Source organism: Anabas testudineus, chromosome 18 (assembly GCF_900324465.2).
Source record: "Anabas testudineus chromosome 18, fAnaTes1.2, whole genome shotgun sequence".
Classification (NCBI taxonomy): domain Eukaryota; kingdom Metazoa; phylum Chordata; class Actinopteri; order Anabantiformes; family Anabantidae; genus Anabas; species Anabas testudineus.
This window is the reverse complement of record NC_046627.1, coordinates 1184125-1197985: the sequence shown is the minus strand read 5'-3', so window position 1 is coordinate 1197985 and position 13861 is coordinate 1184125. Positions and strand designations below refer to the sequence as shown.

Here is a 13861-nt window from a genome sequence, read left to right as displayed (position 1 = left end):
TAATAGTAGTAGTAGTAGTAGCATTAGTAATAGTAGTAGCTGTAGTAGTTGTAGTAGTTGTAGTAGTAGCTGTAGTAATTAGTAGTAATAGTAGTAGTACTTTGTTAATCTTTAATGATACTTGTATCAAACTCTGTCGATTCCTCTGTAGCACAGAACTCAATCACTATTAAACGTACAATGATCCACGTCGGTCCACTGAGTGACAGGTTCTGTGTTCTGTGGGTTTTCAACACATGCTGCCACAAATACCTTGATCAGAAATTAAAACGCAGATTAATCTGCTGATGAAAATAGTCCCGAGCAAAGTTAAACTATCCGTGTGTAGAGGAACCACTGGACTTCACAGGAGGAGAATTCAATGAATGTTAATAGACAAACATTTAAAAAACATTTTCACAAACAAAAGATAAAAAAAACAGACAAATGACAGAACCCACTGAGCATGAAGGAGCTAAACAACTAAACAAATAAATAAAATGAGATAAAAGAGTTAAAAAATATTATTACTCATATTTTAAGAAGACAACAAAACAACAGTACAGTAATACTAGAAGTAAAGTATACAAGAAGTAAAGTATACAAGAAGTAAAACATACAAGAAGTAAAGTATACAAGAAGTAAAGTATACAAGAAGTAAAACATACAAGAAGTAAAGTATACAAGAAGTAAAATATACAAGAAGTAAAACATACAAGAAGTAAAGTATACAAGAAGTAAAGTATACAAGAAGTAAAATATACAAGAAGTAAAATATACAAGAAGTAAAACATACAAGAAGTAAAGTATACAAGAAGTAAAACATACAAGAAGTAAAATATACAAGAAGTAAAACATATAAGAAGTAAAACATACAAGAAGTAAAGTATACAAGAAGAAAAATATACAAGAAGTAAAACATACAAGAAGTAAAGTATACAAGAAGTAAAGTATACAAGAAGTAAAATATACAAGAAGTAAAATATACAAGAAGTAAAGTATACAAGAAGTAAAGTATACAAGAAGTAAAATATACAAGAAGTAAAGTATACAAGAAGTAAAATATACAAGAAGTAAAACATACAAGAAGTAAAATATACAAGAAGTAAAATATACAAGAAGTAAAACATACAAGAAGTAAAGTATACAAGTAGTAAAATATACAAGAAGTAAAGTATACAAGAAGTAAAATATACAAGAAGTAAAATATACAAGAAGTAAAACATACAAGAAGTAAAATATACAAGAAGTAAAACATATAAGAAGTAAAACATACAAGAAGTAAAGTATACAAGAAGAAAAATATACAAGAAGTAAAATATACAAGAAGTAAAGTATACAAGAAGTAAAATATACAAGAAGTAAAATATACAAGAAGTAAAGTATACAAGAAGTAAAGTATACAAGAAGTAAAATATACAAGAAGTAAAGTATACAAGAAGTAAAATATACAAGAAGTAAAACATACAAGAAGTAAAATATACAAGAAGTAAAACATACAAGAAGTAAAGTATACAAGAAGTAAAATATACAAGAAGTAAAGTATACAAGAAGTAAAATATACAAGAAGTATATAAGAAGTAAAATATACAAGAAGTAAAACATACAAGAAGTAAAATATACAAGAAGTAAAGTATACAAGAAGTAAAACATACAAGAAGTAAAAATATACAAGAAGTAAAACATACAAGAAGTAAAATATACAAGAAGTAAAACATACAAGAAGTAAAACATACAAGAAGTAAAACATACAAGAAGTAAAACATACAAGAAGTAAAGTATACAAGAAGTAAAATATACAAGAAGTAAAACATACAAGAAGTAAAATATACAAGAAGTATATAAGAAGTAAAATATACAAGAAGTAAAACATACAAGAAGTAAAATATACAAGAAGTAAAGTATACAAGAAGTAAAACATACAAGAAGTAAAAATATACAAGAAGTAAAACATACAAGAAGTAAAATATACAAGAAGTAAAACATACAAGAAGTAAAACATACAAGAAGTAAAATATACAAGAAGTAAAACATACAAGAAGTAAAGTATACAAGAAGTAAAATATACAAGAAGTAAAACATACAAGAAGTAAAACATACAAGAAGTAAAATATACAAGAAGTAAAATATACAAGAAGTAAAACATACAAGAAGTAAAATATACAAGAAGTAAAACATACAAGAAGTAAAATATACAAGAAGTAAAATATCGAAGTGGGAGGAGAATTTATTGGACTTTAACAGTTGAAAACAAAAAATCAGAGAGCACAGAGAGGCTACATATTTATGAAATGTCAGGAACGTTTTTAGTACTAAACATAATTTAAGAATAAAATGTTTGTTTCATTTAAACTTTCTGTCATTAGAACAAACAACAGATTTGGAAATACTGAGGATCCCCCAGAGCTGCCAAGACCAAAAATAAAGTCTGTGAAATATGAATGTTCCTACTTCATGAGTCTGATAGTAAAACTGTGGAATGGAAACAATCTGAATACAACATTAATAAAACATCAATAAAACGTCAATAAAACGTCAATAAAACCTCAAGAAAACATAAAAAAAACATCAATAAAACGTCAAGAAAACGTCAAGAAAACGTCAAGAAAACATAAAAAAAACATAAATAAAACATCAATAAAACATCAAGAAAACGTCAAGAAAACGTCAAGAAAACATAAATAAAACGTCAAGAAAACGTCAATAAAACGTCAATAAAACGTCAATAAAATATCAATAAAACGTCAATAAAACGTCAAGAAAACGTCAAGAAAACGTCAAGAAAACATAAAAAAAACATCAATAAAACGTCAAGAAAACATCAATAAAACGTCAATAAAACGTCAATAAAACGTCAATAAAACGTCAATAAAATATCAATAAAACGTCAATAAAACGTCAAGAAAACGTCAAGAAAACGTCAAGAAAACATAAAAAAAACATCAATAAAACGTCAAGAAAACATCAAGAAAACGTCAAGAAAACGTCAAGAAAACGTCAAGAAAACGTCAAGAAAACATAAAAAAAACATCAAGAAAACGTCAAAAAAACTGAAATAAAACCTCAAGAAAACACAAATAAAACAGCTCGATCGTTTCTCCAGAAAACGTCTGGACCCTCAAACAACAACAAGAACAGAGATGTGATGTATTCGAAGTACATACAGTTCTACATATGTACTAATATATCCACTGAACAGTGATCTTATAATAGAAAATACTGCAATGTGCAAAATATCTGATGTATTTAAACCCGACAAACAGCTGTGAATGAAACTAATCAGTGGTGAAATGTTAAAAAACCACAACTCCCCAAATCAAAATGTAGTAAAGTGCATCACCATGTGATTTAAATAACAAATATAAATACTACAGAGTACAAAATCCTTTGAAAACAGGAAGTGATAAATAACATTTTCAAACTAAAATGCTGTTGAAGGATCAACACCTGGTCTCACCTGGTCTCACCTGGTCTCACCTGGTCCAGGTTAGAATCAGGTTTATGTTAATTAACGTCCTCCTCCTCTACCCGTGCAGTGATTCAATAAGCTGATCAGCCAATCAGAGTGGTGCGTCTCACCAATACAGGTCCAACTAGTGAGGAGACGTCAGTCTGTGTCCTCACGACTGTAGAAAGACAAGTGTGTGAACGTCAGTCCGCCAGACGAAACGCTCGGCTCAGGACGAGTTCGGTTCTGGCTCCGCCCAGGTGACAGGCCTCCAGGACACACACCAGCCTCTGGTTGGTCAGCTGGGCTGCCATGGCGATGAGGTCAGCTGAGAGAGAGAGACCTTCATCATCATCATCGTCATCATCATCAGTGTCGTCACTCGTTATTTTTGTGTGTGTGCTCACCTGGCGAGGGTGGAGGTGCGTGTGAGGAGAAGGCCCCGTGTGATAAGATGGAGGTCCAGGTGTTGGAGTGAGGGAGGAGGGGGGAGGAGGAGGCGTGGGGGAGGAAGACGGCGTCGACCAGGACGCCGTCCGACAGAGCTGAAGGGAAACGGAGAGTTGATGAGACGTGTTCGTGTCTGAACTGTGGTCAGTGAGTAAATCCAGGTTTACCTCTGAGCCTCAGTGTGTAGTAGTCCTCCACGGCCAAGTCACACCTCTCCGGTGTCGCACCACCTCCCATCGCCACGGCAACCGCCTGCTCCTCCCTGCAGGTGTGGTCGTAAAGCATCGGCAGTGTTTCCATGGCGATGGGCGGAAAAGCAGGGAGGAGAGGGGCGGTGACGAAGGACGAGGCGTCATCGTCATCGTCATCATCGCTGTCGTCTTCACCATTTGTGTTTTCTAGAAACTCCCTGGAGGCTTCAAACAGAATCACTGCGGAGACGAGACGGGACTCTTTATTCGAATTGAACGTGATGATTATTAATTATTCTAATGAATTAGAGACGTTGTCGCCTCCTCACAGACTCTCACCGGTCTTGTTGTTCTGCTCTGGTTGTCGTGTGACGCTCGGATGTCTGAACAGAGAACAGCTGGTTAGTTTTTAATTACTAGTAGCAGTAAAAACAGCAGCGTGCACATGTCTGAGACACGAGTTCTCTGCTTAAACTGGTCATAAAATGTGATCTGAGCTTTCCTGTCTTTAAAAATACAGAACGATGGTGGAAAAAGTAAGTGAAACAGTGTTTTACTAACTGGTTGAACACAAAGGCACAAGGTCCAGAAGGACAGAATTGATTGAGCTCAGACACGTTCTCAGGACTTGAAGACTCTCTTCATTTCATTCTACAGTATCTCTGTTGGGTTCAGGTCTGAGTTCTGACTGGGACACAGCCCTTTTTTATCTCCACTTCTTTCATTCAACATGTGACCTACCTCTTCTTTGGGGTTTGATCCTGCAGCAGCTGCTTCCTCTTACATGGTGTCCTGCTGACATACGACACACTGTGAATCCAGATCACTGCACAGAGTAAACTCACTATAAACCGGGTTTTTTAGTGTCTCACCGTGGTCCACGGTGCAGAGGAGTCAGCTGGCTCACCGCTGACGACGGGGAGGTCGGGGACAAAGAAGACGAAGAGGAGGAGAGAGGAGGTCTGAAGGATCGGGGGGTGGAGGTGAGAGAGGAGGGTGTGGAGAAGGAGCGGTTGGGAGATGGGTGAGGGGAGGAGGAGGATGACGGGGGCAGAGATGAAGCTCGGTCGGTCCAGAACAAACAGTGATCCTCCTGAGGACGGAGAGGACGGAGAGGACAGAGAGGCCAGAGAGGACAGAGAGGACAGAGAGAACAGAGAGAACAGAGAGGAGAGAGAGAGGACAGAGAGAACGGGGAGGACAGAGAGGACGGAGAGGACAGAGAGAACAGAGAGGACAGAGAGAACGGAGAGGACGGAGAGAACAGAGAGAACGGAGAGGACGGAGAGAACGGAGAGGACGGAGAGGACAGAGAGAACAGAGAGGACGGAGAGAACGGAGAGGACAGAGAGAACGGAGAGGACGGAGAGGACAGAGAGAACGGAGAGGACGGAGAGGACAGAGAGGACGGAGAGAACAGAGAGGACAGAGAGAACGGAGAGGACGGAGAGGACAGAGAGAACGGAGAGGACGGAGAGGACAGAGAGAACGGAGAGGACAGAGAGAACAGAGAGGACGGAGAGAACGGAGAGAACAGAGAGAACGGAGAGGACGGAGAGGACAGAGAGAACAGAGAGGACGGAGAGAACAGAGAGGACGGAGAGGACGGAGAGGACGGAGAGGACAGAGAGGACAGGAGAGTGCTGTTGTGGCTCAAACTGAAACTTTTTCTTATTTAGAGCCAAAAACAACATAAAACATTTTTCTTCCGTCACAGTGTCTTTGTGTTTGTTCTGCTGTCACCTCTCCTTTGCGGCTGTACGTCACCATGGTAACCGTTGCCTGGACACAGAAGGTGCGTCTCTCTCTGTAACAGAGTCTTTCCAACTCCCTCTGAAGCTCCACCCCTTGCAGGAAACCCGGCTCACCTGGAAGGAAGACAAGGAAACAGTTTGCATGTTTCTACCCAGGTTTTCTGTCCCAGAGCGGTTTGAAGACAGGAAGTGAGGAAGACAAACTTAATAAAATTTAGTGTCCACAAGGATCAGTCTTAGGTCCTCCTTAATTTACTAAATATACATATATGAAACATAGGGTTGTATTGTGTTTCATACGTACCTGTGCACCAGAGCTGAGCAAATGATTTGTTCTGTTTTAATGATTAAAATATAAATTTCAATTGATTTATTAATTAATCACTGACATCAGCCATCACAGGCCTTCTGATAAACATGAGTAGACTACCTAAATGATGATGGACTACTGACCTCTCCTGTCTTTCATGTATGTTTCCAAGGAAACAGGCGGAGGCGGGTAGATGAAGAGTCCTCCAATCAGAGCCCTGCTTAGCACCTGTCCATCATCTTGGCTTTTGAGCCACTGGAGGAACTGTCGCACGGGCCGGAGCTTTCTGTAACTCATCACTGAGTGGTGGCCGAGTCCTGACAGCGAGGACAGAGAACAGACACTCAGACAAAAGACAAAAGATAACCTGATGTGATGTTATTGTATGTTCACCTTCACCCACCAGGTGGAGTCAAAGCCAGTCAAACCAAATCCAGCTCTACACTGTGCAGTGTGTTACCTGTGCAGTACACCTGTGTGTAGGTCGTGTTGGTCAGGTAGAAGCAGACATTAGTCTGATCTGTAGCTTTGATCAATGTCAGTCTGGTACAAACGATCACAGACACTGGACACAGACAGAGGGGGGGTTACTCTTCACTGCTGTCTAATGTAAATACTCACAGTACAACACACAAAGAGGCAATAAGATGGAAATCTGTTTCTTGATGTGTACAAGTGTGTCTTACATGGGTGAAGCTTGCAGTGGGTTTCAGGCTGAGATGTTGAGAACAGCTTCACCATAATGGGCTGATCGCTGGTCCCGTCCTCCAACTGCAACCAGCGATACTCCAAAAGCTCCGACCCGCGACCATCTGTCAATGAAAACACACGGCGACTCATGTCTTTGTGTAAAACTGATGATTTGTATCATCAGCTGATAGAATTAGGAGTTAAATAACTGATTAGTAGACTGTATCACGCCCATGACTGCAGCAAACCTCACCCCTGCTCCTGATTCGCTCTGGTCGTCCTGAGTAGACGAGCAGGCCAATAACGTCACATACTGAGCTGTGAGGACGGTCGAGGAGCTCCTTACTGAAGAAGAGGGAGAAGTGAGTGTTTTGCTGGTATCTGTGTCGGCCTGTTCCTGGTACTTCCAAAGTCTAGTACGGATCACGTTGGACTTTTGCTCAGGTTATGTGTGGGTATGGCCAGTCAGAGACTAGAGACCTCACAGTTATAAAAAGGCATGCGTGTACCTGTTGTAGAAGCTGTAGTTAGGTGCAGGTGGAAGGTATTCAGGTGAAACAGAGGATTCGGGGAGGATAGATATCTGTGCAGCAGGATTTCTGCTGTTCACACTGATTTCTGGACAGAACAACAGAATTATAGTAACGAGTCTGTCGTCATAAAACATCAGAAGAAAGTACAACTGCGAAGCCAGAATTGTCCAGTCCAACGTAACTACCCAGTTACATTAACCTCAGGTTACTCTGGTGTATTCTGTACCTATATCGTCCAGCTCAGCCTGGTAATGCTGTTTGACTCGATAGCGTCTCAGACTGATGATATCACCGGGCTTCAGACAGCGATACCAGTCGACACACACGCTGTTCCAGAACACCACACACACTCTTCCTGTCCGGTCACACACCTCCAAAACCGCCTGGATAGAAAAATAAGCACAAAGAGGGGACCTCCATAGAGTTTGGGATTCCACAGGGAGCAGTTTTAGGTCCCCTTCTGTTCACACATCTTACAATGTGAAATTTTATTAAAAGAAAATGTTTCTTACACCATAGACGGGTTGGGAGATGTAAAGGAATGGTAGGAAACTACTGTGAACAATAGACAATACTGACCCCACATATAGTTTGTTTGGTTTCACTTCTATCATGAAAAAAGTTTTTGTTGAAGAAATGAACACGTGTTTACTAACCTTATAAGGACACTCGCAGTTCTTGTCCATTCTCCCATAATACATCAGGTGTGACTTATTGATGATGCGTACAATCAGCTGATGCTGGATTACACCCCTGGCAATTCCCCGACGACCAGACATGTAGGAGTCACGCAGTTCAGACACCATCACCGCAGGACGTCGCCCTATCAACACACACACACACGTGAGGTGTTCAGGGACAGGACGGCGTGTAGGCCATCCTTGTTTCTAAAACTATTTGTTATATGTTCAGCGTATTTGTGCTTTTGGTTATTAAAGTGTTGTAAAACAGTGAGAAATAGTTTATATGATCTGAATCTCCACCTTCCTCCTCCTCTTCTTCTTCTTCATCATCGTCTTCAGTGGGTGGGGTTTCCCTCCACATGTCCCCGCTGTAGTCCACGTTGTTCCACAGAGGGAGGAACACGCTCCTGTTGGCTCGCAGAGGAAGCAGAGGACCTGTGGGTTTGGTTTAGATCAGACCCAAGTGAACCGTTACAGGAGCGTTGGATTTCTTGACATGATGCTAAAAAGAAAGAGTGCTCACTGTGTGGTGTTTATACTTTGAATTTAATAAAGTACTTTAGTAGTTTAGTTCAGAATGTAGAAAGGTGCTCACTGTGTGGTGTTCATACTTTTATTTTAATAAAGTACTTTAGTAGTTTAGATCAGAATGTAGAAAGGTGCTCACTGTGTGGTGTTCATACTTTTATTTTAATAAAGTACTTTAGTAGTTTAGTTCAGAATGTAGAAAGGTGCTCACTGTGTGGTGTTCATACTTTTATTTTAATAAAGTACTTTAGTAGTTTAGTTCAGAATGTAGAAAGGTGCTCACTGTGTGGTGTTCATACTTTGAATTTAATAAAGTACTTTAGTAGTTTAGTTCAGAATGTAGAAAGGTGCTCACTGTGTGGTGTTCATACTTTTAATTTAATAAAGTACTTTAGTAGTTTAGTTCAGAATGTAGAAAGGTGCTCACTGTGTGGTGTTCATACTTTGAATTTAATAAAGTACTTTAGTAGTTTAGTTCAGAATGTAGAAAGGTGCTCACTGTGTGGTGTTCATACTGTTATTTTAATAAAGTACTTTAGTAGTTTAGTTCAGAATGTAGAAAGGTGCTCACTGTGTGGTGTTCATACTTTTATTTTAATAAAGTACTTTAGTAGTTTAGTTCAGAATGTAGAAAGGTGCTCACTGTGTGGTGTTCATACTTTGAATTTAATAAAGTACTTTAGTAGTTTAGTTCAGAATGTAGAAAGGGGCTCACTGTGTGGTGTTCATACTTTTATTTTAATAAAGTACTTTAGTAGTTTAGTTCAGAATGTAGAAAGGTGCTCACTGTGTGGTGTTCATACTTTGAATTTAATAAAGTACTTTAGTAGTTTAGTTCAGAATGTAGAAAGGTGCTCACTGTGTGGTGTTCATACTTTTAATTTAATAAAGTACTTTAGTAGTTTAGTTCAGAATGTAGAAAGGTGCTCACTGTGTGGTGTTCATACTTTTATTTTAATAAAGTACTTTAGTAGTTTAGTTCAGAATGTAGAAAGGTGCTCACTGTGTGGTGTTCATACTTTGAATTTAATAAAGTACTTTAGTAGTTTAGTTCAGAATGTAGAAAGGTGCTCACTGTGTGGTGTTCATACTTTTATTTTAATAAAGTACTTTAGTAGTTTAGTTCAGAATGTAGAAAGGTGCTCATTGTGTGGTGTTCATACTTTGAATTTAATAAAGTACTTTAGTAGTTTAGTTCAGAATGTAGAAAGGTGCTCACTGTGTGGTGTTTATACTTTTATTTTAATAAAGTACTTTAGTAGTTTAGTTCAGAATGTAGAAAGGTGCTCACTGTGTGGTGTTCATACTTTGAATTTAATAAAGTACTTTAGTAGTTTAGTTCAGAATGTAGAAAGGTGCTCACTGTGTGGTGTTTATACTTTTATTTTAATAAAGTACTTTAGTAGTTTAGTTCAGAATGTAGAAAGGTGCTCACTGTGTGGTGTTCATACTTTTATTTTAATAAAGTACTTTAGTAGTTTAGTTCAGAATGTAGAAAGGTGCTCACTGTGTGGTGTTCATACTTTGAATTTAATAAAGTACTTTAGTAGTTTAGTTCAGAATGTAGAAAGGTGCTCACTGTGTGGTGTTCATACTTTGAATTTAATAAAGTACTTTAGTAGTTTAGTTCAGAATGTAGAAAGGTGCTCACTGTGTGGTGTTCATACTTTTATTTTAATAAGGTACTTTAGTAGTTTAGTTCAGAATGTAGAAAGGTGCTCACTGTGTGGTGTTCATACTTTTATTTTAATAAAGTACTTTAGTAGTTTAGTTCAGAATGTAGAAAGGTGCTCACTGTGTGGTGTTCATACTTTTATTTTAATAAAGTACTTTAGTAGTTTAGTTCAGAATGTAGAAAGGTGCTCACTGTGTGGTGTTCATACTTTGAATTTAATAAAGTACTTTAGTAGTTTAGTTCAGAATGTAGAAAGGTGCTCACTGTGTGGTGTTCATACTTTGAACTTAATAAAGTACTTTAGTAGTTTAGTTCAGAATGTAGAAAGGGGCTCACTGTGTGGTGTTCATACTTTGAATTTAATAAAGTACTTTAGTAGTTTAGTTCAGAATGTAGAAAGGGGCTCACTGTGTGGTGTTCATACTTTTATTTTAATAAAGTACTTTAGTAGTTTAGTTCAGAATGTAGAAAGGTGCTCACTGTGTGGTGTTCATACTTTGAATTTAATAAAGTACTTTAGTAGTTTAGTTCAGAATGTAGAAAGGTGCTCACTGTGTGGTGTTCATACTTTTAATTTAATAAAGTACTTTAGTAGTTTAGTTCAGAATGTAGAAAGGTGCTCACTGTGTGGTGTTCATACTTTGAACTTAATAAAGTACTTTAGTAGTTTAGTTCAGAATGTAGAAAGGTGCTCACTGTGTGGTGTTCATACTTTTATTTTAATAAAGTACTTTAGTAGTTTAGTTCAGAATGTAGAAAGGTGCTCACTGTGTGGTGTTCATACTTTGAATTTAATAAAGTACTTTAGTAGTTTAGTTCAGAATGTAGAAAGGTGCTCACTGTGTGGTGTTCATACTTTTATTTTAATAAAGTACTTTAGTAGTTTAGTTCAGAATGTAGAAAGGTGCTCACTGTGTGGTGTTCATACTTTGAATTTAATAAAGTACTTTAGTAGTTTAGTTCAGAATGTAGAAAGGTGCTCACTGTGTGGTGTTCATACTTTGAACTTAATAAAGTACTTTAGTAGTTTAGTTCAGAATGTAGAAAGGGGCTCACTGTGTGGTGTTCATACTTTGAATTTAATAAAGTACTTTAGTAGTTTAGTTCAGAATGTAGAAAGGGGCTCACTGTGTGGTGTTCATACTTTTATTTTAATAAAGTACTTTAGTAGTTTAGTTCAGAATGTAGAAAGGTGCTCACTGTGTGGTGTTCATACTTTGAATTTAATAAAGTACTTTAGTAGTTTAGTTCAGAATGTAGAAAGGTGCTCACTGTGTGGTGTTCATACTTTTAATTTAATAAAGTACTTTAGTAGTTTAGTTCAGAATGTAGAAAGGTGCTCACTGTGTGGTGTTCATACTTTGAACTTAATAAAGTACTTTAGTAGTTTAGTTCAGAATGTAGAAAGGTGCTCACTGTGTGGTGTTCATACTTTTATTTTAATAAAGTACTTTAGTAGTTTAGTTCAGAATGTAGAAAGGTGCTCACTGTGTGGTGTTCATACTTTGAATTTAATAAAGTACTTTAGTAGTTTAGTTCAGAATGTAGAAAGGTGCTCACTGTGTGGTGTTCATACTTTTATTTTAATAAAGTACTTTAGTAGTTTAGTTCAGAATGTAGAAAGGTGCTCACTGTACCTGCAGGTCCTGAGGATCCAAACCAGGGCAATGAGGCCCAGTCCACATCGGCCCTCCTCACTCCGTCAGTTTCACCTCCAGCAACCTCCACACTCACCAGTCTGTAGCTGCAGGAGCACAGATGTTAAACCAGACTGATGACATCACTACGGCACCTGGACTCACCTGTGCTTACTCACCTGTCGCCCTCTCCGTGGGCCCCAGGGCATGATGGGAGCTGAGTGGACATGGTTGGGGAGAAGATAGCATTGCATAACGTCGACCCGGACTGCAGCACGTTCCGCTCCACCAGCCGGTTCAAACTAGGATCCAGAGTCACCTGGAGCCTGCAGTCCCCATCAGTCAGTGTGACGTCATACAAGTCGTCACCTGGAGACCACAAACCAGTAAACCCCATCAAAACCAGTAAGACCAGTGAAATTCATTACAGGCAAACAAAGGCAGACTCTCCTGCGGGGTCTTACCGCTGAGGACCACCTGATGGAAGTAGACAGACGACCCCTGGTCTCTGGTGTAACGCTGCAGGTCCAACACGTCCAGGTTCTCCCTGCAGACAGCAGGAGAGGACGAGGACACCTGCAGGACAAAGACAAGGACAACAAGACAAGATGAATCTAAAGGTTCAACACGTCAGCACAAAGAGGAGCTTAGATTTAAAAAGCATAACTTTCTATTGTGACTGATGATGATCTGTCTATAAACAGTTGAACTGGAGAGTCGCGCTCTGTGCTCGGCGCCAAACCTAATTCAAACATCGTATAATTTAAGAAGGTCGTACTCAGCACCTACTATTTAACATATCTGTACCAAACTTGATTAACACTTTACTTTGTTATGGTCTTGAGATAATTTCGGTATTACTATAATTCACTTGTGGGATCGTTGGTCTACACTAAATGTCCCATTTCACAGATTCTTCGAGCTGTGTTAGTCCCAGGATCCCAGTTCACACATGGACTCACAGTTTGATAAATCACTGAGATTTTACAGTAAGTTCGGCAGTTCTCTAATTCACTGCTGTGGCTGTTTCATAATGATTCATATAACAGTGTTGTTTTACTTAGATTATGTTGAATTTTAAAATAGCATTTCACAGGTACACTTTGACATAAATAGAGATTTTAAGTTGTGTCAAATGTGATTTAAATTGTTTAAATGACCGTTTAAATGCAAGCTGAACATTTGTACATGTGTACATTAGCACTACGCTAATAATCGTTAAACCGACAGAAATATGAACGGAGTCTGGTGGTCGTTTTAACCTCTCTCAGACTGTTAGCGGGAATACGGACGTGAACTGTAAATGTAGAAACATCCGCCAGAGACAACAACGACTGATTAACAATAACTGAGGAAAAGCAGGGTTATAATTTGACCTTGTTTGGACCGGGTCTGGAGCGGACCAGGGTTCTGTGGAAGACACAGCCAGGAGCAGCCATGTTGGACAGGCAGCACAAACAATAACAGTGCGGTGCATTGTGGGAAACAGAGGCAGAAGAGTGTGTGTGTGTTTTAAAGAATGAATTTAATAAATCTTTATTTCTTTAAAGTAAAACCTGTCACAGTGCGTGAAAACAACTTAAGTTAAGTAACAACACTGTACTAAAGTGTTGAGAACAGTTATTAATTACTATTTAATTCACATTGATATAAACATGATCATTTCTTATCCTGTGACCATTAGGTTAACAAACCAAATGACCAAAGAGAAATAAAATAACTAGTGCTTCACTACTTTGACACTTTAAGTGCAGTGTACTTAAGCAGGACTTTTACTTTTAAAGATTTTGAAACTATAATAGCGTCTGTTTGACTCAGTACTACTACAGTACTTCTACTCACCATAGATCTGAATGAATTCTTTATTAAGTTCATCTTAAAGCAGACATGTCCCATCAATCAGTGGTATTGATTTTTGTCAGGATACGATTAAAACGCATTGATCACACAGACACCATCTGTCCTGCTGCTGTGTACTAGGAT

At 38.3% G+C, this 13861-nt stretch overlaps 1 protein-coding gene across 3 annotated transcripts; it reads right to left on the bottom strand.

Annotated features, from left to right (window-relative positions):
• Positions 1-2971: 2971 nt before the first annotated feature.
• si:ch73-71d17.2 (RPA-related protein RADX) lies at positions 2972-13337 on the bottom strand. Of its 3 annotated transcripts, none has more exons than XM_026369438.1 (19): positions 13255-13337; positions 12343-12454; positions 12058-12247; positions 11879-11985; positions 8339-8473; positions 8012-8178; positions 7582-7738; positions 7332-7440; positions 7076-7167; positions 6819-6944; positions 6593-6697; positions 6276-6449; positions 5812-5936; positions 4941-5161; positions 4810-4863; positions 4408-4451; positions 4045-4308; positions 3835-3972; positions 2972-3755 (listed from the first exon to the last, which is right to left on the bottom strand). In XM_026369438.1, exons 1-19 carry the CDS (start codon positions 13315-13317, stop codon positions 3631-3633), a joined length of 2508 nt encoding a protein of 835 aa, XP_026225223.1. In that variant the 5' UTR covers positions 13318-13337; the 3' UTR covers positions 2972-3630. The 3 variants fall into 3 exon arrangements, with proteins under 3 accessions (XP_026225223.1, XP_026225225.1, XP_026225226.1); XM_026369440.1 differs by having other exon boundaries at positions 4810-4860; XM_026369441.1 differs by lacking the exon at positions 2972-3755 and having other exon boundaries at positions 3880-4308.
• Between the last annotated feature and the right edge of the window lie 524 nt (positions 13338-13861).